The 27,954-nt window shown below is 40.1% G+C and overlaps 1 protein-coding gene across 1 annotated transcript in view; it reads left to right on the forward strand.

Moving 5' to 3' along the window:
• The window catches only part of LOC124722536 (voltage-dependent calcium channel type A subunit alpha-1), a 393,558-nt gene that overhangs the window by 276,830 nt on the left and 88,774 nt on the right, over positions 1-27,954 (forward strand). Inside the window, exons 18-19 of the mRNA XM_047247682.1 lie at positions 4,944-5,063; positions 7,773-7,962. Of these exons, the coding sequence (XP_047103638.1) occupies positions 4,944-5,063; positions 7,773-7,962 (310 nt within the window). The remainder of the gene's footprint in view (positions 1-4,943; positions 5,064-7,772; positions 7,963-27,954) is intronic.

Consider the following 27,954-nt stretch of genomic DNA (forward strand, 5'->3'; position numbering starts at 1 on the left):
GGCACCATTTTATGAAGTTGTCTGCTGTCGAAACATCCTTCAGGAGTAGGGCTTGATACATGTCCTCAGCATCACCCTTCATGAGATGTGCAACCTTATCTTCCTCCTTCATTCTAGGATTCACTATTTTACAGAGCTCCAAGATGTCTTGAATGTAGGATGTTGTAGTTTCTCCTGGATGCTGTGCCCTGCACTTTAATTTATCTTCAGCCTTGTACTTCTGTCATTGGGTGTCTCCAAAATACTTGCTCAGTTCCACCTGGAATACTTCCCAGCTTGTGAACTTCTCTTCATTGTTCTCATACCATTGCTTGGCAGTGCCCTCCAAGTAGAAAAATACATTAGCCAAACACACGGTGTCATTCCATTCGTTAAATTTGGCTATACGCTCATATACCTTCAGCCACTTGTGTGGATCTTGGCCATCATCACCAGAGAACCCGGAAGGATGTCTCATGTGGTGGCACACAGTTGCTGTCATCGTAATGTCCTCTTCTTCTTCTGTCTCCAATAGATTGCAATCTGTTGAATATGGCTTGAACTTGGGTTTCTCGCCACATAAATGGTGGCTCTGTCATGGCCTGATGGGAGCCAATGTGTCGTCAATAATTTGTGCTATCACAAGTTCCAATACCCAGCGCCTGCACCAGAATAATGTCATGTATGTAATTAGATGAATGATGAACAATAACTTCACTTAACGAAGGTTTATTCAGCGCTTGCACATACAAGAGTGCGGAGTGAACTGCCTCCTGCCAGAACACATACAGTATATATACAGCTACAAGACATTCCAGTATAATGATTCTTGACATTTGTGGATACTTCTAGAATGTACTCAAACTGAATATACAAATTAAAATTGTACAGTCCAGGCGAGTTTTGAACTCATGTCCCTCCATGCAACAGTTTAGTATCATAACCGCTACACCACAGTGCCACTCAGTCTCTTCTGCGACAATATTATGATATGAATCATCTACTAATAACCTACACTGAAGCACCAAAGAAACTGGTATAGGCATGCGTATTCAAATACAGAGATACATAAACAAGCAGAATACGGTGCTGTGATTGGCAGTGCATAAGACAATAAGTGTCTGCGCAGTTGTTAGAGTGATTACTCTTGCTACAGTGGATGTGGTGTTATAATTGGTTCATGAGAGATGGGACACACCATCTCCAAGGTAGCGAAGAAGCGGGCATTTTCCCACAAGGCTATTTCATGAGTGTACCATTAATATCAGGAATCCAGTAAAGCATCAATTCTCTGACGTTGCTATGGCCAGAAAAAGATCCTGCAAGAACAGGACCAATTACAACTGAAGAGAATCATTCAACATGACAGAAGTGCAAGCCTTTCACAAATTGCTACAGATATCAATGCTGGGCCATCAACAAGTGTCATTGTGCGAATCATTCAATGAAACATCATTGATATGGGCTTTTGGAGCCGAAGGCCCACTTGTATACCCTTGATGACTGCACGACACAAAGCTTTACACCTTGCCTGGACCCACCAACACCAACATTGGACTGTTGACTGGAAACATGTTGCCTGATCAGACAGGTCTCATTTCAGATTGTATTGAGCGGATGGATGTGTATGGGTATGGAGACAAACTCATGAATCCGTGGACCCTGCATGTCAGCAGATGACTGTTCAAGCTGGTGGAAGCTCTGTAATTGTGTGGGGCATGTACAGTTGGAGTGATGTGGGACCCCTGACACATATAGATATGACTCTGACAGGTGACACGTACGTAAGCATTCTGTCTGATCACTTGCATCCATTCATGTTCATTGTGCATTCTGATGGACTTGGGCAATTCCAGGAGGACAATGTGACACCCCAAACATCCATAATTGCTACAGAGTGGTTCCAGGAACACTCTTCTGTGTTTAAACACTTCCACTGGCCACCAGACTCCCCAGACATGAACATTATTGAGCAGATCTGGGATGCATTGCAATGTGCTGATCAGAAGAGATCTCCACCTGCTCATATTCTTATGGATATGTGGACAGCCCTACAGGATTCATGGTGTCATTTCCCTCCAGCACTACTTCAGACATTAGTCGAGTCCATGCCACATTGTGTTGCACCATTTCTGCGTGGTCGGAGGGGCCCTACACAATATTAGGCAGGTGTACCAGTTTCTTTGGCTTGTCAGTGTATATGTAATTTGATATCAACAAAAATTGTCATGTTTCCATACGTGACACAGATATCACATGTCTGCCCTACTCAGTGGCGAAGTGTATCTGATTTTGATAAACTGAACATTCTCTAGCTGAAATATTCTGAAAAAAGTGAAACAATTGAAACCATTATAAATGTATTTTTGTTATGTGTCTTTCTAGTTCAGTCAATCAAGCAAAATTAGAGGGAAAATTTGTGGGGCTGCAAATCTTTATATAGTTACATGGGGTAATGCAATGAATAACATATTCAAAAGGCTGATGGGTGGGGTCTGAGCATGGGATTGATGGTGGTGGTGGGGAGGGGGGGGGGGGGGGTTGGGGTGTTCGGAGGTAACTTCTTTTTAAGATTTTCTCGAGTAACTTGAAAACTGCAGCGTCTAGTGAAAATTTTTCCCATTACAAATTTAAACTACCTTTTTTGTTTCCTTGTTTCAGCAGTTGGAAAAATCACAGATTATTAAAAATAGTGTTTTGATGGTTTAAAATTAATGTATATTGTTAAGTAATGTGGATGAAGAGCATTCATTGGATGTTTGTATTGCATTTAAGTGCTGTAGAACCAGAAATTAAGGATGTTTTGTGTTCTGGGATGTAATGGGGTGGAAAGGTGGGGGGAGTAGCTTAGAAGCACAAAGGAATGGAGGTCGCTGTATTGTGGTCATGCTCTTCCTCTCCTTGATAGGTCTGCAAATTGAAGAATGAGCAGGCAGTTCTCCATTCTTGTTATTGCACTGTGGCACAAAAAGTAACTACATGATATTTTACAAATATCTGCAATCTGCATCTCGTCTCTTGAATTACTGGTGACAGCAGTGTGCAGACATGCCCAGTGGTGTTTATTTTCACGAAGTATGTTGACACTGTATGGATTACTGATATCAATTACTAATAATACTATCGCAGGAAATGCCTCAGAACACTATCTGTGTAAATCTGTGCACACTGACGTACAATGGTAGTGGGGAAATTGATTCTTAATCACCCTGTACAGCACCTGTAATGTTCTTATGGGAAAGGCAACTACTCTCACCATGAGTGCAGCTTTTTAATTTAGATACAGAGCATACCTGCCCAGCATTTCCTGTCTAGGTTTCTCGTGTGAGTAGACAAAATAATGTCACTGAGCTTGTTTTCATATAGTGGAGTTATTTTTGGTTTATTAAATAAATATTTATTTGTAGTTGTTTAAAAGAGCTGTTATGTAATAAAGCTCAACAGCTGGAGCTTTCAGCTGTCTACCATACTTAGAAACCTGTCCCAAGTTTTACGTGCTATTAATATGTATTTGAAAATGTCGATTTCATTGTCTCCCCTATCAGTGGCTGGAATATTTTTTGCACCTGGAAAATATCAAATGCATCACCCCCAGCCTCAATCTTCCAACATGTGAAGAGACCCAGAGGCTTAAATTGGCTCTCTATGGAACAGAAGTAGGCCACTCAGGTGTCACGGAACTTCACATATTCCAACACATGTCAACTAATGCATTACAGCAGAGTACTGATCTATATTGTAACATGACCAGGCCTATTCCAGCAGATATACTGACACAAACCTTGCAATATATACTGTGTATGTGCCGGCAATTTCTGAGTGGAAGAGATTGTTTGTAAACTTCAAATTGACCACTGCTCTTGGTGGAGGAAGTCACTTTTCTGAGAAGTAATCTACAACTGCTGTACAGAATGACTAAGAACCAATTTCCCCACTAACATTGTAGGACAGTGTTCAGACATTTACATCTGTCCATACGGTTTTGTTGCATTTGTATTATTAATAACTCATGTCTGTATTCAACATAGTGGTAACACTCTTGGCACAAAATAAACACCTCACCACCAGGAGTTCTGTGCACTGTGTTGCCAGCGTTTCATAAGGGGAACTGTGGAAGGGTCAGTATAACTCAATGGAATACCCTGTAGTTACTTTTTGTGATGTAATGTGATAGAGAGAATGGGGAATTGGCTGCTCATTCTTCTTTTTGTACACCAATGAAGGAGAGAAGTGCACAGCCACAACAATGTGGCAACAATTCTTTCCTCATGCTTCTAACCTCCACTGCTGCCTTTCCACCGTGTTACACCCCCAGAACAAAATTTATCCCTTAATATGGTTCTACTGCACTTAGGTGTGGTGCACACATTTAATATTTGTTTGTATCCCACTTCGTTTCACAGTAAACATCAATTTTATACAATTAAACCACTATTTTTAATTATCTATCATCCCCCCCCCCCCATCCCCCCCGAAATGTGGAAGCTGTTAGTCCTAAAGAAAAAATGCCTAGGATTTTTTTTTTTTTTTGTAGGAAACTTAATGCAGTTTACTTTTAAAGCAGGAAAACATTTTTGCTAGAAGCCGCAGTTTTCAAGATATTCAAGAGAACCTGTAAAAGTTATCTTTACATGCCCCACTCCCAGACACTCACTCACACCCCACCAGGCAAAATTTTAAACACATTGTTCATGATATTCCCCTTACCACTGTACAAAAATTTGTTACTGCATTAATTTTTTCCCCCAGATGACATTTATTGGACTGCATTGGCTGGACTACTACTTTTCTTTTCTAATTTTTTAAAGGAATTGATTGTTTGATTTTTAGGGAATAAGTTGATGTTATCTGTGTGATGTTACATGTAATTGCATATTCACAGTGTAGCCTCTCTAGCTGTATGCTTAACTTCCTCATTATGAAATGTCTCTACTTTGTTATATACTACATGCTTTTGTTTACAGTAAAGGGAAGAGCAATAACAATAAGAAAGAAGAAGATAAGAAGGAGGAGGATGAAGATATGACTGGTCCAAAGCCAATGCTGCCATATTCGTCAATGTTTATTTTTTCCCCAACCAATCCGTAAGCATACAGCAGAAATTCCAGAAATTCTAACAAAGACAGTTTAAAATGATATTTAACATTGGATTTTCATTTTAAGTCTACAGTGAATCTGTACAAATATTCTCAAATGTATCTACATAAAAAAACAAAATTTACACAAACTCTTGAGAATACTGTGTTGTAATTACACACAAATCTGGTTCTGCACTTACAAATAGATGATACATATGGTATTACATAATTGAGCATTTGGATGTAGATCTTTGGAATGCTTGTAACACTTGGTATTTGAAGATTTTATTAACATATGGAACTAATTAGTTTAATTATGGAAGATTGTGAGGGAAATACAAACAATGAAATGGTGAATATGCTACCATCCATTTATATAGAATATATAATAATAAGAGGCACCATGATGTTCTTAGAGCATGCTTGAATCAGCAGTGCTGAATGTTGCCAATAACATCACTGTGTTGCTCATTGGACTGCAGACGGTTGTTTTCAGTCGTGATATACATGGAAATCAATGCCGCAATGGAGTGGATGGTACCACTGACACCCTTATACCACCTCGTGAGGGCTTTCTGTATCAATTCTGAGTAGCAGTGGGTCTCAAATGTTTTCTGTTGCCACTCATAAAGAAATGATTTCACTGCTGGGTTTCACTGTTCTGACATACATCGCAGAGGCATCAAAAGATGAGGTGAAATGTTGGAATATGGGGTGTGATGGACTTCCCTACAAGTGACACATCCATGATGCCATTGGGCACAATTGTGGTGAAATTTGGTGTCAATGTGACATCATTAATCCACCTAAGATCTCAATGAACTTCTGAGCTTTGGCTTTGTTTCGCACCTGTCGACACCTAGCTGTTTGAAGTGTCACCAAGCCTGAGGTGATGCCATAGGGTGCCACACTTTTGGACCATTACAGAGGGAGATTGTGGGCACATTTGAGTCAAATTTCAAACTTATGCATTGCAATTGGAGACAATTATGGTGTTTGAAAGAAGTGATGCTTTTTTGTGCATTATGCATGATACAACAATCAAAATTTAATTAGGCATTATTAGAACCATAGCATAATTGAACTTATAATTAAAAGTTATGATTTCACAAAAAGTTTGATACAACATACTCCTTTACAAAGTAGAGGAAAATATTTGACATAATTTTGTCCCTGGTTACTGAACATTTTGTGTTGAAAATAAGCAAATCGCATTCTGCACACAGTTACACTAGAATAACTTTTGAGTATGTGTTAGTTACCAAGTTATTTTTATACCATAATTTATACTTAGAGTTCATTTAACATTTAACAATATTCACCTGTTATTTCTGGGGTAAACAATGAAGAGGAAATGATTTCAGGAATTAATGGCATGCTGATCTTTCTTGAATTGTTTACAAGAGTAAATTTACATAAAATAATGAAATGAAAGCCAAACGCATGCCTTTTGGCCATAAAGTAATTATGAACTCATTTCCAAGACAAAACATGTGTTCTGTTCACACCCCGTGGATCAAGATGATCAACAGTCCTGGCATCATGGAACTTTAGTTATTGTAGCACCTGTTATGTGGCCTGTTTCTGAAAGAATTATCTCAGACATTCTGTATTTCTGCATGGTTTTAACATCAACTTAAGTAACATGCTATGGTGCACCTGCTGCACATATCATTCTGTTTTGATGAATCATTGTTGAGTAGGAAACTGTAACTGTTCAGAAGAGTAACGCCTTTTATTTCAGTGTCATTTCTTTGTTTCATTAGTGTGCCAAAATTGTAATTTATTTCTTCCCTGAAGTAGAATTGTATGGATTCATTGAGTGCACATTTTTCTTTTGAACAAAATTTATTTCAAAGTACTGTGTTTCTTTTGATGCAAACCCTGTATCTCATTCTAAATCCTTGCATACTGCCTGGCTACAAGTATAAAATTGTGAATGACTTTCACATTTCGTTTCTCTTTTAATATGATTGTTCATAATGGATATAAACATGTAATTCACGAAAATCACTACTCTACAGTATGTGAAATATTATGAAACTATACTAAGAACTTTACAAAACCACTGGGAGTCTTTATTAGAAGTTTGTCACATATGCTGTCATTTATGTTTTAATTCCTGATGAATTTATACAGCCACAATAAAAAAGGATTTCAACTCTGTTTCATTCATTGTCTTGATGTTGCCAGATATAGGAGAAATAATGAGTGTATAGTCTGTTAGCTAAATTCCCTTTCTCTCTCGTCTCTCTCTCTCTTTTATACTGGGTTGCATGTAGGGCACATGATAGCATTATTAGTGCAAATAGGAGTATGAGTCACATTCATTATATCATCTGCATTTCTTGGCCTTATCAACTGATAAAATATGTATTATTAGTTGAAAAAGTTGAAAATAGTTTGCAGATATAATGTAAATAAATAATAAGTCAACAGTTTAACAAAGTTATAATGTTATTGCTTATTCAGTTAAAAGAGACATGTAAGTAAAATATTATAAATATAATAAAAGGTTTCATTCATTTATTGTACATGGAGAACAATCATAAAAATTTATTGTTTTTGATTATATTATTAAAAAGGAAAACACGTCCCTATGTTCAGCAAAATTTTTCAGAACATTGAGAAGTGTTTTCTGTTTTAATATTATTATCATATTCTTCCAAGCACCAGCAGAAAATTCAGTTAATCTTATATTTGATTTTGTTTCAGAGTTCGACGCGGAGCTCACTGGGTGGTCAACATGAAGTATTTTGACTTCTTCATAATGGTAGTCATCAGCTTAAGTAGCATAGCTCTCGCTGCCGAAGATCCTGTAGATGAAAAATCAAACCGAAATCATATTTTGGATTATTTTGATTATGCTTTCACTGGAGTGTTCACAATTGAAATGATTTTGAAGGTACTTATATTAAATATCACACTTCACATATTTTCGCATGCAGTCATTTGGTATAATTTTAGATGCCTCAACATGTACTTTATTGTTGAAAGAAATTCTCTGAGCCTTTTGTAGATAAAGTATGTCTCATCTTTTGATCTTCACATGAGTTATTTCCTTTATTGGAAAAATCATTGTCATTGTAATTGTTCACTGTGAACACTTCTTTTGGAGGTTAAGTTCATTGGGCCTCCACTTGGTTTAAATGATTTTTCTTAGCTGTTTCCATTTAATGGAGGGAGAAAAACATTGAAGGCAATACTTGATATCTGTGGTTCATAGAGCTTGCTATGAGCATATTGTGTGGAATCAGAACTAGCTTTTAACACAAAATAATCGAAGTCAGTAGTCATAAATATGAATTAATCATTGGTATGTTGAACATTTCAAGATTTGTATTGAGGTTTCTGACTCATTAAAACTGTATTTTGGAGTGAGATTTAGTTGTAGCTTTCCCTAAGTTCTACTGTGATAACTGGATACTCCTATAATACCTTATGTCAGCCTGTGAAACACCTTAGAAGACATAACTGATAGAAAACTGTTTGCTGCAGTCCAGGATTTTTGTATGCTCTGTGATTTTCATCTGCCAGGAGGAACATTCATTTCTGTGGTTTGAGAGATTTCATTTGAGATTGTCGTATCTGAAATGGCGAACTGAGAAGTCTCACTATCACACCATAACAATTTTGTTCTTGATATTTTTGTGTAGCCACTTTCAGGTACATGAAGTTTCATTGGAATAGAAATTTTCTGATAATTGTAGTAACTGAACATGATTAATTAGCATAAAAGTGGCACAATATTGCTTATGCACAAAAGTAAGCATGATTAAATTATTTTTGTATAATCTGTAATACAAGCTTTCCAGTAGAATTTTAGATACACTGATATATAAATATTTTCCCTGATAGGAGAAAATCTTGTGAGACTAGTGAATCAAGGCATGTTTGTTAGTTGTGAGCCATTTATGGTATAAGAATTGTTATGGCACACCAGCCTCAGGGGGTGTGTTGCACCAGGATGACTGAGAGATATGGTTTGGGAGAGAGGGGTGAGTCATGTTGGGGCATGCAGAGATACACACGCAGGTTTGGCACTGACTTTATTCTGTCAAAGAATATGCAGTACCTCTGCTGATCCAGGCAGCGGCAGTGTGGCATGTGTACATGTGTTAGTGCAAACGCCAGCACTGCTACTCTAAGTAACCAGCTGCTCCATCCTTGCAGAGATAACAGCATCTGTCTTCATCTGATGATGTGGCTGGCAGCATGTGTTGGCTCAACCAGAGGTTTGTTGCCTGCCCACGCAGTGCGGCTGGCTTTTCCCTCAAGTGCTGCTTGTGATTACCATGTAGATCACTGAAGGGAGACAGCCAGCAACTGTTGTAGTAGTCGAGTCTCACCAGCTCCAGACGCCCATCCACGATAGCTCAGTCAGTGATTGAAGACAGCCTTGGACCCAGGAGGCTAGGAGAGGGCACCCTTGCAGACTCCCACTTGCAGTCCATCAGATGACAACATCCAGAGAGCAGAGGCTGGCCACCCCCTACTCCTCGCACCCATGCATCACCAAGTTTTGGATCTGCTTCGCCATGGCTATGGCACGACTGTACAGTGGAGCTTGGTGGTTGACTCAAAGGGCCAGCTGGCTGCCGAAATTTGTCACAAGATGGTCGTCATGGTTGGCCTGCAACTTAAACAGTTAATCATTCTCTCTGGTTCCAGACACAGACACGATGGCGACATGATTGCCTGCCTTGAGCCTTTGGGCTTCCTTATTTATACTCCTTTTCCTACGCTTCTGACCTAATCCCTCTGTAGGGGATGTGTGGTGTGTTCCTTAATAATTATAATGGTAGCTTTTCCTATCCTGCTTCATCCCCCACATACAGGTTGCTAGGCACTGTGCTAACTGCAACATGTGGGATTTTCGTAGCACATAATTGTCCTGTGTTGTGCCTGATTACTCATCACCCATCTCCACACTTGTTTATAGTGCCATGCTTTCTGTCCCGTGAGCAGTGTTGTAAACCTGCCTCACAGAACCATTTGCTTAATATCAACATGGCCAGCACCCACTACCCGATGTGCCCATTGGCCCCTTAACATCTACCTTCTTGCCATAGTTGTACAAAATTTTCAAGAATCCCCCAAATTTGTGCCTTTTCTTATTCACAATGCAGCAAACATCCTCCCTTCTGAAAAAAATCGTCCCAATTCTGTAATACTGGGCTCCCACTAAACCATCTTAACTCTAATAATTTATGTATTGAGGACAATCCCCACAAGTCACAATGTAGTGTTCACACACAGAACTTCCCCTCACATTTGTATTGCCCCCGTAACTAACTACTATTATACTTGTATATACTACTTATGTTCTTAAAACTAATTGCTTCCCCAGCCGATGTCACAACTAATTGCTTCCCCAGCCGATGCCACAACTGGTAGCCGATACACTTACTATTACTTACTATTAATACTTTGTGCTGCTGTTGTTCCTGGAAATGTTTTACATGCTGCCATATTTGTTCCACCAAAATTCTCCCTTGATAGGACTCTACTAATATGTTCAAGCATTGCACAAGTTCTGGATTGAGCATGTTGTTTAAATAGGTTAAATTTTGGATGGACAATGCCCTCAGAAATCCTTCTGGCCAATACAGCATATTACATGACAGTGTCATAACATTTGAGCTGGTGTGTGCAGTCAGATGATGGAAGTCCATCCATTTATCTCACAAGTCGTGCCGTTAATAATCATTGCACATTCCCGAAGCGTGGGTTTTCTCAACCCTGCTGATCTTCCTCCTTTGTAGCAATTCAATCATACAGTTTCTAGTGTGAATATTAAGTATAATCAATCTGGTCGTATTCTCTGGAAGCAAGTTCTATCTGGCAGAAGCTCCTTCCCACAACTCGGCCCATCTACTTCCCCCAGAAACAAACTAGCTTGACATGTTTGCATATCAGTACATATCTGGGAATATCACAATCTTCCCTTGTGCACCACTTTGCAGTTCTACCCATGACTTTACCAGATGAGTCTGCCTGTCCTTGGGAGTAGGAATACTTCCTGTTTCCTCACCCACACCCACTTCCCCAGTATCTCCCATTTCACTGGATGTGGGTGGATGGTTCAGCACTGAAACTCTGAGTTTCTCCCTGCAACAGGTACATGGATCACTATATGCACCTGGACACCATCTGTTTCCACCTCTGCCCTAGCCATACAGAGGAAAAGTGCCAGATTTTCCTCTAACATTTTGGCTATATGTTGTAACTCTGCTGGAATCTGCTTTTCTGCTCAACATGATCCCATCATGGATTCTCTAGGTGTAACCTATACAGGCCTAAATTGCCCTCTTCGCTCCTAGCATTCCCAAATTGGTCCACAAGCCCGTGTTGCAACCTTGCTATATTCAGTTTGTTGTTCAGTGCACTCAGTTGCTTCTGTATTCTCTCCAAATCTCTATTCAGCACTTCCCTCATTACAGTAGCACATCAGGTTACTTCTGCTGTCAATTCCCTTACTATTGTCATGTTATTCAACACCCTTTGTTCCAAGTTTGATAACTGTTAGATGTGCCACTCCACAGTATACTTCACAGAACTTGCCATCTGCTGAATCTTAACAATTGTGCTATTTGACTCCTGCACTTCCTCGTCATCTGCTGTTCCAAACATTGTCTTTAACAATTTTCCTCCAGCATTTACCGAGCTCCTCTTCCACTGACTTCAGGCTTGCAGAACCACATGCACCAAGTGTGACAACTGCATCCTCTGGTACTCTCCCTTAATCTCTCTAAACAAATTATTCCCCTGTACTTCCTTATACAGTTCTGAGATGACATTTACCAGCCTACATATCTCCACTGTTGTTTTTAGCACCCATTTATGACTAGTAAGCCACACATTCAATTGTCCTGAGGACACAATACCCAATTCTAGAGCCTGAACAACTGTTACACACCCTGCCTCACCCTTGACGAACCACAGCAATAGCAGGACAATTCCCTCATCACCCAGGATGCCCGTACACATTTGCCACCTGCAGGACAACATTACCCTATCACCCCTGCCTCCTTCTGAGAACATAAAATACACTAAAAAGTAATATCAATAATAACATGAATAAAACTAACAAACAAATATGCCTATGTCAATAAAAATATGTGCTTCCCTGCTACACTTAACCTGGAAAAACCCAACAAATTGCAATCCTACATCTTAATTATGCAATCTTAACCTACGTGGCACACCATGCACATTATTTAACAAAGAAATTCGCCTGACAGGTATGCAACTTGAGAAGTTATTATTTTATTTCTGCTACTAGTTTCAGCAAGTCACTATGCCACTTTCAGGTCCCTTGCAGTTGCAGTCAAGTCTTCAAAGGAAGCACCTGAGAATTCATGACATCCAGAAACAGATGGCCCCAGTATGCCAATATAAAGAATTTTTGAAAGGTGCATATGGGGCCTGAAAATAGCATAGTGAACTGCTGAAACTGGTAGTGGAAACAAAATAAAATAACTTCTCAATTTGCATGGCTGTTTGGCGAATTTCTTTGTTAAATATTTGACCAGCTGCTGTCCCACAACCACAATGGATCAGCAGAGATGTTATGCACATTTCGTTGCTCACCAACTACAGGTCCCTTCTTTTTACCCCTTGCAACTTTCTCCCCCTGGTTGGCTACCAATAACTGCAGAATGCCCTCTGCCATTCCTTTAAACTGCTTTATGTGACTGACATTTTTGTAGGGAACTACATCTTCATGCTGACTGGTAAGGTCATTTCCATGACTTGGTAAGGTCCCTTGTACTTAGTTAAAAATTTCTTTGTTTTTCCCCTTCGGCATATAGGAATTCTTGACCATCACACACTGTCACATATGATACTGAGGCAGCTTGTCAATAAGTCTGTTCAGCTGTTCCTGCTGTTATAGTGCCTCTGTGTTCACCTTTTGTACATTACTCAAACTTTCATTATTCTACTGGCAAACTTCCTTATTGCCTTGCCATCTGGCCCTAATTTAGGTGTCAAGACATCAAAGGGAGATTGCATTTTACTGCCATACATCACTTCAAATGGTGACAAGCCTGTTGCAGTATGGACTTTTGTATTATAGGAGCACAGGACATAGGGAAGATAGGTGCCCCATCATCTTGCCTGGAATTAATGTAGTAACTTGTCTTGTGCACATGTTTGGTTCTCCAGTTCGTCTGCAGACCAAATGGAACTTGTCCATAATTTCTGTATACTCAACATATGGCATAGTTGTTTCATTAAATCTGAGACAAAGATTATACCCTATTATGTAACAAAAGGTATCAGGTACCCCAAACTTCAATGCCCGGTTGTGTACCAAAGTCTGCATGAAGATACTAGTCCATTAATCTGACATCGGCATCATTGCCGAAAATTGAAAAATATGATTGCTGATCATGAGAACATACCTATTCCTTGCAGGTGTTTTGTTAAATGGCTCAAGACAATCCAGCCCCAACATAATGAATTTACCGGAGCATGTAAGATGTTTGGAGGATGTCTTTAACACACTATGGTCGGCACGTTTGAAGTTTAGTATGGGCAAATGCCATTTTGCACAAACTGAGGTACTCTGTCTGGGGCACGTGATTTGTGAACGTGGCATACAGACTGATCCTCACCTTACAGACGCAGTTCAAAATTTTCTGACACAACAAAAACTAAGCAGGTACAGTCATTCATTAGCCTTTCTAATTACTATAGACAGTTAATGAGGGACTTTGCAATACTAGCCAAACCCTTGAACATGTTACCAAAAAAGCTGGCCTTTGGTAATCTTTGTAACAGCACTTTCTGATGCATTATGTATGCCCTTTGTGAGCATGACAGACAATCCCTAACATACTGCTTCATGTTGCACTTCCTGTCCATCCACCAAACTTGCTCTGCTACACTTTTGTCTGCTGCATGTCACCCTCCATGACCTGGAAACATATGATCATGAGCTTGCTGCAAGACTTCCTTCTGAAAAACTGCTGGAACCACCACTCTTCTGTAATGTACTACCTTATGACTTCATGCATCCACGTTTGCATCTGATCTTCCTGGCTTATGGATTACCTCTACTCAAATCCACTAAGCTTAAGTGTCCATTGAGTTAATCTGCTAGATGTATCTTTCAAGCCAAGCAACTATTTCAGTGAGGCATGGTCTGCCATGATGCTAAACTTATTACCATACAGGTAACATAGAAAATGTGTAATACCATAAATGACCACCAACATCTCTTTCTCATTCATGAAGAAGTTATCCTCCACCTTGTTTAACTGCCAGAAGTGTAAACTGCTGGATGTTCTTGGCCATTTACCATCTGTCCCAAAACACAACTGACTGCTTCATTTAAAACATCACATGAAAGGATAAACTGTTTCTTGAAATCTGGAAAAACCAATACTGGATCTGAAACTAATATTTCCTTTAGGTTTCCAAATGCCACATGACTTTCCTGTGACCAATGGAATTTCACCCCCTTTTTCAGTAGCTTGCTCAAGAGTCTGCCTATTTTTGCAAAGTCCCTCATGAACTGTGTATAATAATTACAAAGGCTGATGACTGACTCTACATGCTTAATTGTTTGTGGTGTCAGAAAATTTTGAAATGTGTCTGTAAGATGAGGATCAATCTGCATGCCACATTCGCTAATCACATGCTCCAGACGGTTTACCTGAGTTTGTGCAAAATGGCACTTGTCCATACTAAACTTCAAACATGGCGTCTGTAGTGTATTAAAGACTTCCTCCAAACAACTTACATACTCTGTTAAATTCTTTAAATAGACAATTATTCCATACAAATACACCATACAATTTTTTTGTTTGAATTCTTTCAGTACCCCATCTAGCAAATGCTGAAAAGTTGCCAGTGCGTTCTTTAGTCCAACTGGCATGTGCTTGTAATGAAAATGGCCAACCAGTACCATAAATGCTGTTTTGGCCTATCCTCAGGTGCCACTTACAAATTGATGGTGCCTGCTCCTGGGATCCATAGGTGTAACGAACCAACCCTCACCCAGATTATCCAAAGTTTCTGTGATCTACATCTACATCTACATTTATACTCCGCAAGCCACCCAACAGTGTGTGGCGGAGGGCACTTTACGTGCCACTGTCATTACCTCCCTTTACTGTTCCAGTCGTGTATGGTTCACGGGAAGAACGACTGTCTGAAAGCCTCAGTGCGCGCTCTAATCTCTCTTTACATTCGTGATCTCCTCGGGAGGTATAAGTAGGGGGAAGCAATATATTCGATACCTCATCCAGAAACACACCCTCTCAAAACCTGGCGAGCAAGCTACACTGCGATGCAGAACGCCTCTCTTGCAGAGTCTGCCACTTGAGTTTGTTAAACATCTCCGTAACGCTATCACGGTTACCAAATAACCCTGTGACGAAACGCGCTGCTCTTCTTTGGATCTTCTCTATCTCCTCTGTCAACCCGATCTGGTACGGATCCCACACTGATGAGCAATACTCAAGTATAGGTCAAACGAGTGTTTTGTAAGCCACCTCCTTTGTTGATGGACTACATTTTCTAAGGACTCTCCCAATGAATCTCAACCTGGTACCCGCCTTACCAACAATTAATTTTATATGATCATTCCACTTCAAATCGTTCCGCACGCATACTCCCAGATATTTTACAGAAGTAACTGGCACCAGTGTTTATTCCGCTATCATATAATCATACAATAAAGGATCCTTCTTTCTATGTATTCAAAATACATTACATTTGTCTATGTTAAGGGTCAGTTGCCACTCCCTGCACCAAGTGCCTATCCGCTGCAGATCTTCCTGCATTTCGCTACAATTTTCTAATGCTGCAACTTCTCTGTATACTACGGCATCATCCGCGTAAAGCCACATGGAACTTCCGACACTATCTACTAGGTCATTTATATATATTGTGGAGAGCAATGGTCCCATAACACTCCCCTGTGGCACGCCAGAGGTTACTTTAATGTCTGTAGATGTCTCTCCATTGATAACAACATGCTGTGTTCTGTTTGCTAAAAACTCTTCAATCCAGCCAAACAGCTGGTCTGATATTCTGTAGGCTCTTACTTTGTTTTTCAGGCGACAGTGCAGAACTGTATCGAACGCCTTCCGGAAGTCAAGAAAAATAGCATCTACCTGGAAGCCTGTATCTAATATTTTCTGGGTCTCATGAACAAATAAAGCGAGTTGGGTCTCACACGATCGCTGTTTCCGGAATCCATGTTGATTCCTACAGATTAGATTCTGGGTTTCCAAAAACGACATGATACTCGAGCAAAAAACATGTTCTAAAATTCTACAACAGATCGACGTCAGGGATATAGGTCTATAGTTTTGCGCATCTGCTTGATGACCCTTCTTGAAGACTGGGACTACCTGTGCTCTTTTCCAATCATTTGGAACCTTCCGTTCCTCTAGAGACTTGCGGTACACTGCTGTTAGAAGGGGGGAAAGTTCTTTCGCGCAGTCTGTGTAGAATCGAATTGGTATCCTGTCAGGTCCAGTGGACTTTCCTCTGTTGAGTGATTCCAGTTGTTTTTCTATTCCTTGGACACTTATTTTGATGTCAGCCATTTTTTCGTTTGTGCAAGGATTTAGAGAAGGAACTGCAGTGCGGTCTTCCTCTGTGAAACAGCTTTGGAAAAAGGTGTTTAGTATTTCAGCTTATGCATGTCATCCCCTGTTTCAATGCCATCATCATCCCGGAGTGTCTGGATATGCTGTTTCGAGCCACTTACTGATTTATCATAAGACCAGAACTTCCTAGGATTTTCTGTCAAGTCGGTACATAGAATTTTACTTTCAAATTCACTGAACGCTTCACGCATAGCCCTCCTTACACTAACTTTGACATCATTTAGCTTCTGTTTGTCTGAGAGGTTTTGGCTGCGTTTAAACTTGGAGTGAAGCTCTCTTCGCTTTCGCAGTAGTTTCCTAATTTTGTTGTTGTACCACGGTGGGTTTTTCCCGTCCCTCACAGTTTTACTCGGCATGTACCTGTCTAAAACGCATTTTACGATTGCCTTGAACTTTTTCCATAAACACTCAACATTGTCAGTGTCGGAACAGAAATTTTCATTTTGATCTGTTAGGTAGTCTGAAATCTGCCTTCTATTACTCTTGCTAAACAGATAAACCTTCCTCCCTTTTTTTATATTCCTATTAACTTCCATATTCAGGGATGCTGCAATGGCCTTATGATCACTGATTCCCTGTTCTGCACATACAGAGTCGAAAGGTTCGAGTCTGTTTGTTATCAGTAGGTCCAAGATGTTATCTCCATGAGTCGGTTCTCTGTTTAATTGCTTGAGGTAATTTTTGGATAGTGCACTGAGTATAATGTCACTCGATGCTCTGTCCCTACCACCCGTCCTAAACATCTGAGTGTCCCAGTCTATGTCTGGTAAATTGAAATCTCCACCTAAGACTATAACATGCTGAGAAAATTTATGTGAAATGTATTCCAAATTTTCTCTCAGTTGTTCTGCCACTAATGCTGCTGAGTCGGGAGGTCGGTAAAAGGAGCCAATTATTAACCTAGCTCGGTTGTTGAGTGTAACCTCCACCCATAATAATTCACAGGAACTATCCACTTCTACTTCATTACAGGGTAAACTACTACTAACAGCGATGAACACTCCACCACCGGTTGCATGCAATCTATCCTTTCTAAACACCGTCTGTACCCTTGTAAAAATTTCGGCAGAATTTATCTCTGGCTTCAGCCAGCTTTCTGTACCTATAACGATTTCAGCTTCGGTGCTTTCTATCAGCGCTTGAAGTTCCGGTACTTTACCAACGCAGCTTCGACAGTTTACAATTACAATACCGATTGCTGCTTGGTCCCCACATGTCCTGACTTTGCCCCGCACCTGTTGAGGCTGTTGCCCTTTCTGTACTTGCCCAAGGCCATCTAACCTAAAATTGGGTAAGCATTTGGAATGGTTTGTGCATTGGATGTCTGTTGTCAAAGCATAATCTATATTTCCTTGTTCTGTCCACCTATTTTTTGACATAACCACTATATTCATGCTCTAAGGACTATCACTCACTTCTGTGGTCCCATCCCATAAACTATTCTACTAATGGACGCAGCTGTCTTGCTATATGGTGTGGCTTCCTATAAATTGGTGTGCTATCCCCTGTCAGTACATGACATAGTGTGGCCAGGGTTGCTGGTAAACACCTTTGCTTGTACATAATAAATCATTACACCCCAACAATAAGTTTTCCATAGCCCTTTGATCAGTGCCCTTCAAGTGACCCACTTTCCCTCGTAACGCTCCCTTGACGACAGTTTGCTTGCGGCTTTCCTCTAGACTTGACCTATAGAAGTCCTCATCTTCCAAGACTTCCAGAGTGGCTATTTTTACTACATCCTTTGACAGTCACCTCCCCTTACCAAAGTTATCCACACTAACCAGAATCATCTGTTTCCCATTAATATCACTCACACGTGCCAAACTCCTGCAGACAAAACAATGTGAACCATCCAACTCTTCATTGCTTAAGCGTGGTTCAACCACACACTCATATTATGTTTTGTCTTGGCAAATTGCTATCAACTGAAACCCTCACCATCTTCCCCATAACTGCTGGTATTTTATCCTGCTGATTGATCTTTACTGAAAATGTACGCAGTTCAGATTGCCTCACTTCCTTGATAGGTAAACCTTACACCATTGCCTCAGTTACAACTCTTTTTCCCAATTGGAGCAAAGTCCCACAAAGTTCTTCTGTGTGTTGCCAAAGATCAATCGTAGCACGATGTTTGTCAAGAAAATGTAGCCTGAGAATCATTGAATAACCTTTGCCTATGCACAGCAATACCACCATGTATTCCCTGTACCTAGTTTTCCCAATTGAAAACTCCGGTACTGCCATATTCAATGATTTCACACTATTATCACCAATACCATGTAACCTATGCTGTGGTGGCCCCAGTCTCCCCTTTCCCAGAACTAAACTAAAAATCTATCTGAACAGGCCTTGAAAGACTCTTACAGCACTGACCAACCACCATGTCATCCTTAGCCTATAGGCGTCACTGGATGTGGATATGGAGGGGCGTGTGGTCAGCACACCGCTCTCCCGGCTGTTGTCAGTTTTTGTGACCAGAGCTGCTACTTTTCAGTCACGTAGCTCCTCAATTTGCCTCACAAGTGCTGAGTACACCCCACTTGCCAACAGAGCTCAGCAGACTGAACAGTATTCCATCCAAGTGCTAGCCAAGCCCGATAGCTCTTAACTTTGGCGATCTGACGGGAACCGGAGTTACCACTGCCGCAAGGCTGTTAGCCCTCTTTCCCAGGAGGTTCAGAATAATAATGGACACATGCGCCCCTGTGTCTACCAAAAATCTCCGTTTCCTGCCACTCACCAAGCCCACTAATCAGCATTCTGTCTGTACAGTAACTTGTGCAGTGATACAGTCTATCAGGACTGCCTTCCAATTTTTGAAGCAGTCATGTTTGCATTTAACAGCTGCTTCCCCTGCTGTTGCTTCCCACCATTCCTACTTATGCAATCAGATGCCTATCTGCCCACTCTGCCACACACATAGCACTCTGATTGTCTACATTGCTTCCTTATATGCCCCTCCTGACCACCTCTATAACACTTGGTTTCAGAAGCGAAACCCGGTGGTCCACTCTTTGTTTTGTGGTAATATCCACCTCCTCTATACATGTTGTGAGCCTAAGAGTTGACCGTAAGTCCTCCAGGCTTTCCATTAGTACCCTTCATGACACCTCTGCAGATATACCACACAGAAAAACATTCACTGCTCTATTTTCTGCCTCTTAAAACAACACCCTATTAACTTCTGCAATCCGGGTCTGTACATGTGTCTTTACATACTCAAGGTCTCATGGTATACAGTAGCCTATTTGTTTCTGCGGCTACTAGATGGCGCTCATAGAAACACCATGTTTACTTGCCCACACTTTCTAACGTGGGCACCTGAGTCTTATTACAACCCCTGTTCACTAAAGAATGAGCAGCCCTTAGTGGCTAGCCATCTTACTTACAACTATTCATGACATCACCTTTCCAGCTTAGATCTTTTTTAATATTTGATTTGTAAGTACTGCATCTTTTTCCAGTCAGTACAAACTTTAATTTTATTAATGTATTATATACTTAATATGTTTTAGAACAGTTAGTCTAATTCTGAAGATGACACTCATAGTAGTGTCGAAACCTGGTCAATTTTGACTTAATATTTGTGACCGAGGGCTTATTTGTTCTAATATAATTCTGACACGGTCACTGAACCTTAGCAGCTATATTCAAAGTTTTATACAAAATATGCTTTGGTGTCCCCTGCCAACCGCATACTAGCACCATGGTGGGTTATTTCATTTGACCACCCACGCACTTCTGCAGCATCCCTAGCACCCTTATTAAAAATTGTCACATCCTCTGTTGTTTTGGCTGAGAAGGAATTAATTAATGTGACCACTGATGGATCATACGGAACAGAAGACACTCTCAATCCAGACTTCTTTCTGTCTGACTTCAACTGCAGTTGAACCTGACTCGCTTCCCCAGCTTGTAATTCATGATTAAGTTCAAAACTTCTATGCTTCTCATGCACCAATCCCTTTGTTAACACATTCACTCCCTGAATTAAAGCAGCAACTACTTCTGTGGTAGTAGTGCCACATGTTTCCACCATTTTGCAAACTTTACTCCTGCCTTAATTCAACTGTTAAAAAAATCCCATTTAACCAATCACCCCACACACAAAAATCTAACCATAAATTAATTCTTCTGGTGGATCATTGCTCATCTACTCTCAGTACAGCTACTGGCCAGATGACCATTTAATCTACACACAGGACAAGTAGCTGTTACAGCTCTGATAAACAGCAAATTGTGCCCAGACAAATTACAAAATGCATGCCTCACTGGCACTAAATTATAATTGTCCTCCATTACCTCTAAACAAAGATAAGTCCACAGGTTCCTGTGGCTTCACAAAAGTAACTTTAAACATTGCGTACCCTAGCTCCCACAGTTCACTCTGACACAGAGAGCAAACACTAAAAATATTGTTAGTAAAACTAGACTCACTACACCACATTGTGCTGAAGTAAACCCACATCAAGTGCCTCACATACCACTCCTCAGAACCAACTTCTCTCACGAAACTGTTTTATTGGACATGGATGAACACTTCCCGACACAACTTGTTGTGTTGGGAAATGAAACTCACCTAATTGTTACCACTCTGTGGCCTCAGGGGTTGTAATGCACTATGATGACAGAGATATGGTGTGGCAGAGAGGGGTGAATCATGTCAGGACATGCAGAGATACACAGGCGATTTCGACTCTGCTGGTCCGGCACCCGGTTACTCTGGCCTTGCAGATGTAACTGCTCCTGTCCTGGAATGGCCAGCAACATGTGTCAGCCGAGCCAGAAACCCCACGCCTACCCTCTGGAGTACAACTGGTTTTTCCCTCAACTGTTGCTTGTGATCACCTTGTAGAATGCTGAATGGAAAGAGCCAGCAGCCATTGTTGTAGTAGAACCTCAGCAGCTCCAGTAGCCCCTCCAGGGTGGCTCATTCAGTGACTGAGGATAGCCTTGGACCTGGGAAGCCGTGACATCACACTTCGGCTCTGCTCTTGCAGATGGTCGCTTGCAGTCCAACAGACAACATCAACCAGAGAGCAGATGCTGGCTGCCCCCATGATCCCTGCACCCATCCAGCACCAAGTATCACACCAGCCTTGCCACAGCTACAGCATGTCTGTACAGTGAAACTTGGCAGTTGATTCAAGGGGCCGGCTGGCCACCGAAATTCATCACCAGATGATCGTCAGGGTTGGCCTGCAACTTAAACAATTGTCATTCTCTTCAATTCCAGACATGGACAGAATGGTGACACAACTGCTAGCCTTGAGCCTCTGGGTTCCCTTATTTATACTCCTTTTCCTATGCCTTTGACGTAGTCCTTCTGCAGGGGACAAGCGAAGTTGTCCTTAATAATTATAATTTCAGCTTTTTGTAGTCTGCCGTGGCTCCCACCAACAGGTTTCTAGGCACTGTTGTAATTGCAACATAGAGGTTTTTCATAGCACATCAATGCCATTCGTTGCACCCGATAACTATATGCACATCTCCACAGTTATTTATATTGTATGCCAGGCAGTAATGCCTGGGCTGCTAGTGGTATTGTAAACCTGCCTCACAGAGTCATTTGCTTAATAGCATAATTGCCAGTGCCTGGCGCCTGATGTGTTCATCGGTCCCTTAACTTCTACCTTCTGGCCATAGCTGCACCAAATTTTCTAGAATTCGCAACTCCGTGCTTATACTTATTCGTGGTGCAGCAGAATGAACTGTCTGGATGTATTTTATTATCACACCTTATCATCAGTCTTCTATTTTACCTGTTAATATTTAATTACACGTTATCCAACTGTCCATGCATCCATCAATCCATTCTGCCATCAGTACATCAATTTTTGTAGTTCTAACACAAAAAGAAACATGTAGGCCATGGAATGAACAAAGAAATTCATTTTTAGAAATAAGATGCCATGAGAAACTTCTTTCGTGTATTACATTCAGTGTTAACTGCCACATCCCTGAAGTGCTTCCCAAAACCAGTGGAGTTACCATTAGTCATTAGGTGAGTAATGAGAAAGTACTGAACTGAATTGGGAAAAAAATAAATTTACATCAGAACTTCACTAAAAAAGGAGGAATGCATTAATAGGACACATCCTGATGCGTCAAGGAAGCATCAAATCATACTGGAAGGAAGTGAGAGGGGTAAAAGTTGTAGAAGGAGATCAAGGGATAAATGCATAAAATACGTTCTAATGGAAGTAAGGTGCAGTAGTTATTTGGAGATGAAGAGGTTTGTACAGAACAGAGTAGCATAGAGAGCTGCATCAGTCCAGTCTTTGGACTGAAGACCACAACAACAATAACAACAACAACAATGCTCTTGAATTTTCATTTGTAAAGGACTAGTTGAAAACAGAATTCATCATTTTGTTTTAGATTTGAAACCCTCAATTTTAGTTCCTGTGACATCCATAAGTGCCTGGAAACTAACTTCGGTGCCTTTACACTTAACCAAATTAACCAAAATTCATTTGGGGACTGTCATAAATAGTCAGTAGGATTCTGCTCTGGTAATCGCTAAAGGTTTTATGCATAGCCCGTTTGACAGTCAAACATGTTTTATTTAACATTTCTCTGTCTGTATACCTATGTTGTGTTTTACAGTACTGTGCTGTCCATAGCTATGTTCAAGTTCCCCATTGAAATACACTGATCAGCCAGAACATTATGACCACCTACCTAATAGTCGGTATGTCCACCTCTGGCATGGCTAACAGCAGTGATGAGTCATGGCGTGGAAGCAATGAGGCCTTAGTAGGTCACTGCTGTGAACAATATAGTATGTGTAGACTAAGAATGATGCTGATTAGATGGCCAGAAATGCCATAGAGAATGAACATCATGACCGAAATTAATGTTAGCCCAGTTCAGTACCAATCGCTTAACAATGCTCCATACTGCCATGGGTTTGTTCTTGGAATCTTTCATTTTTGTGTGCATAATAGATGGTGCTTGCTTTTTTGGTGACACAGACATAAATTTTGTAATATTTATTGCTGTGGACTTTTAAGTTTTAATTAGAGTTAGTCCTCTGCATTATATAAAGCTTCCTCTTACTGACAAAATATACTTTAATCCCAGATGTTTGCCACCTTCTCCATCTCTGCTCCACTGTAAAGAAAAACTGTTTTCATAGTGTTCTAATAATGTTTTTAGTACCAGATTAAATACCTAAACTACTTTGGGCCCTAAGTAATTCTTTCTATTTCTGTATTCTTGTCCACCGAAGTAGCTGAGGGTGTTCAACACTTAAGACTCTCATGTAGTCCACCAGATTCAGTCCCCTGTACTGCTAGGGATTATTCCTCAGTGGGACAACTGGAACAGGGTGCACTCAGCTTCCAGATGCAATTTGAGAAACTAGTTGAGTGAGAAATAGTGGCTCCAATGCCTGGAAAGTTGACAACAACTGGAAGGGTGATGTACTGGCCCTGTGGCCTTCCCTACAACATCTGGATGATGTTACATGGCAGAGGATGAAAAGGTGACAGATTATCATGTAGTTTTCAGAACCTGCTCACAGAGTTCATGAATTTTTTCAAAAAATATTCTGTAAAATAATTCTCTTTCTTCTCACATAATGGCTCCAGTAATGTGATACTAACTTGTATTGACCTAGGTGTATCTATTCACTTCTGGGACTTCCAAATGCTCTTTTGTTATGCTTAATTTATCTCTGTTAAGAGGTTTTGAGTTTTCAGTTTTCTGCAGTATCTTTCTTAGATAATATGCTTCTTATATTTTGATGAAAAGGCTGAAATGTATTAAGACTTGTTGAATCGCCTCTTCTGCCGTTGTAACGCATGCAATGATGTAATGATGGTGGTTATATTTTAGTGCCATGGTGAGCAATATTACAGTGGATTATCTCCTTAGTGTTTGGGCATAGGCTGTCACCTGTTTTGCTTTCGTGTCATGATGTCATCACCCTACACCCTAGTGTGTTTGCTAAAGTGAATTCTTGCTGCTAATTTTGTTAACAGGAAACAGAACCTATTGGAATTCTGTTGGGTCATCATCTCCAACACCCATGTTGCAAAACAGCTTTTACAAAGAAGAACTTCTTCCTGCCTGTCACTTCCCAACAGAATGATGAATGTTCAACTTCTTCAGAACAGTGTGTAGTAGAGGCACCTAATGGGAGACTCTAATACTACCATTCCTCTGCCCTCAGGAAATGATATCTTATTGTTAACAGTCTTTCCTTTGTACATTTTTGTTTATTGAAATATTAGATGTACATGATGTATGAAACATAATGATCCACTAACATCATAATTCAGACTCTTGAATCAAATATCACTTGAAAGTATATGGTCATTAATAAGAACTAAGGGTTTACATTGAAAGCATACTTATCGAACACAGTCAAAGTGCTTGTGAAGCTGAACTGTCTGTATTAGCCTAGTATTTAAACAAGCATAGAATGTTTTTGTAAATTACAATGTTTCATTAATAAGGAAGTTGTAGAACCTTCCAGAAATTGCAGATTGTAAACAGTTAATAACCACCGGAGGTAGGAATTGGACCTGTGAAGCTGAACTGTCTGTATTAGCCTAGTATTTAAACAAGCATAGAATGTTTTTGTAAATTACAATGTTTCATTAATAAGGAAGTTGTAGAACCTTCCAGAAATTGCAGATTGTAAACAGTTAATAACCACCGGAGGTAGGAATTGGACCTGTGACCCATACCTCAAACCCACTCAATATGACAGTTACAGCTTGTTGGATGATGTAAAGCACATGGCATCGCTCCCTCTCCACAGAACAACATCCCATATTTTCTAAATAGGGTCTTTCTGGATGTGGATCTAGTCAGTGGTCTTTCATATGATAGCTGTGGTGGAGTCTGACTGTCAGGCTATGTGATTTTTGTCCTCATGGTCATTCTAAAATTGAAGTTTAAGTTACTTCGACTGAGAAAGCGCTGTTGTGATGCCACTGTATTGGATGCCCCTATTGTCATTCTGTGTCTCAGGATTAAATTAGGCCTCATGCAATGTTCATGTTCTTTTGCCTCCTCAATATATGAGCACTGTTCTTGACTTTGTAGGTAATGACTGCCAAGTGATGTGGTATTCCATACAGAATAAAGTAGCACTTTAATACTTTTTCTGGTAACTTGGCCTTTTACATGGGTGTAAGAATCCATATCAGTTCAACTGGGCTGTAGCTTATAGTCCAGTGTTTGTCATTATAACATTGTCGGTCCATATACTGGGTGTCCAAGGGCTGAATTTGTGACAGCTGTCTTCTTTCTTTATTTCTGGTGATGAGCAGTTTGATGTACTCAACATCATCATTGTTAGGCTGAAATGGAAACAACATGTCCATTTTTGTTCCACTGTCTGGACTGTGAATGAGGAAAAATGACATGAAACCTGTAGTTTGTATTGTATCAAATTTCACGACATGCAACATTATACCCCATTCTCTCTTTGTTTCACACCAGCAGATGTTGAGAGCATATCTGCCAGTCATCTTAAAACTTACTGAGGCCACTAAGACAACCTTAATGTGGAGTAATGAGTGTCATTTTTCCTTCTGGTACTGTAATTATGTACCTCAATATTTCTTTTGAACTGTAGTGGAATATTTACAACAAACTTCATGAGAAAATAAATATACTGTGAAGCAGTAGTTAGAATACCCAACTCCTTAAACAGGTGTCTACAAGATGATCATGGATTACAGTACATTTTTGCCAATGAAGACTTCCTTTCTTAACGATGAGTTAACATTATTCCATATGACATTATCGAATGAAAGTATGCAAAATATGTCAACTTACTGATTTGTCTCTCTCCTAGGCTTCTAATTATCCTAAGCTCAAATGTGGCTGAACTAAGTTGTTTTAGAAGATCCAAAATATTATTTTTTCAATTTAAATTCTCATCAGTATGGACCACTAAGAATTTTGAAGTTTCCACTCTATATATTATTTCCTCACCATTTATTTCCTCCCTTATTGTAGGTGTAGTACCTCTAGATGTACAGAATGTAATACATAGTGTCTCAAAATTGAGGGTGGACAATTCCCAGAAAATCAGTCAATGATACTTTTAAGAACTTTGTTTATCATTTATTCTGTTTCTGTACATTGGAGGCCTGTTCAAAAAATTCCAGAAATTTTTCCACAAAATGTTTCTTTGCTTACCTTGTACTTATTGGTCTCTTTTGAAATACTCTCCTCCCCAGTTGATACACCTCTCTCAACACTGTTTCCACTTCCGGAAGCAGTCTTGGTTCGCCTCTTGCTGGATCACATGAAGTGCCATCTGTGATGTTTATTTTATCTCATAAATCATTACAAATATTTGTCCTTTCAGTTTCAGTCGTCACATTTCAGGCTGTTTCCTTCTCACATTTTCTTGCAGGCATCGCAACATGTCCTGATAGTACCATCGATTAACAGTTTGTCCCTGTGGCACCAATTCGTGATGAACTAATCATTCAAAGTCAAAGAAAACTATCAGCATGGCTTTGACATTTGACCTGACCTGACGAGCTTTTTTTGGTATTGGAGAACATTTCCTGACCCATTGTGAAAACTGATCCGTGATCACAACATCATAACCATAGACCCACATCTCATCACCAGGTATTATTTTCATAAGAAACATCTCATTTTCATTTGCACAGTTCTAAAGCTCTTCACAGAATGTGAGACGAAGATTTTCCTGGTCATGATTCGTGAGCCATCGGACAAACTTGACAGCAAAGCGATGTATTCCAAGATGCTGTGTCAGGATTTCATGACATGATCCAACTAAAATGGTACATTCTTCTGCAATCTCTCAAACAGCTGGTCTTCGATTGGCACACACGGTTTTGTTGACATTTGTGCACCATCTGGTAGACATCAAAAGGCATCCTGAACGAGGGTCATCATTAAGTTCTGCCTGGCTATTTTTAAACCATGTGAACCATTCATAATACTGAGTTTGCTCAAGCACTCATCACTGTAGGCTTCCTGTACCATTTTGTGTGCCTCTGTAAAGGTTTTCTTGGGTTTCATGCAAAAATTAATGCAGACACATTGCTCCTCTAATTCTGCCATCTTGAAATTTGTAAACTGTGTGATACAATGTTCTACTCAATAAATCACTGAAAAATAACTAACAGACCTATAGCAGTTACACATTAAACATGATCATGTGCAGGGACCCAAAATGCATTTTGCTCCAACACACCACTGGTTCAAAATTATGAATGTTCTGCAATTTTTTGAACAGGCCTCGTATGCTTGGATTGATT

This window comes from Schistocerca piceifrons, chromosome X, assembly GCF_021461385.2.
Source record: "Schistocerca piceifrons isolate TAMUIC-IGC-003096 chromosome X, iqSchPice1.1, whole genome shotgun sequence".
Taxonomy (NCBI): domain Eukaryota; kingdom Metazoa; phylum Arthropoda; class Insecta; order Orthoptera; family Acrididae; genus Schistocerca; species Schistocerca piceifrons.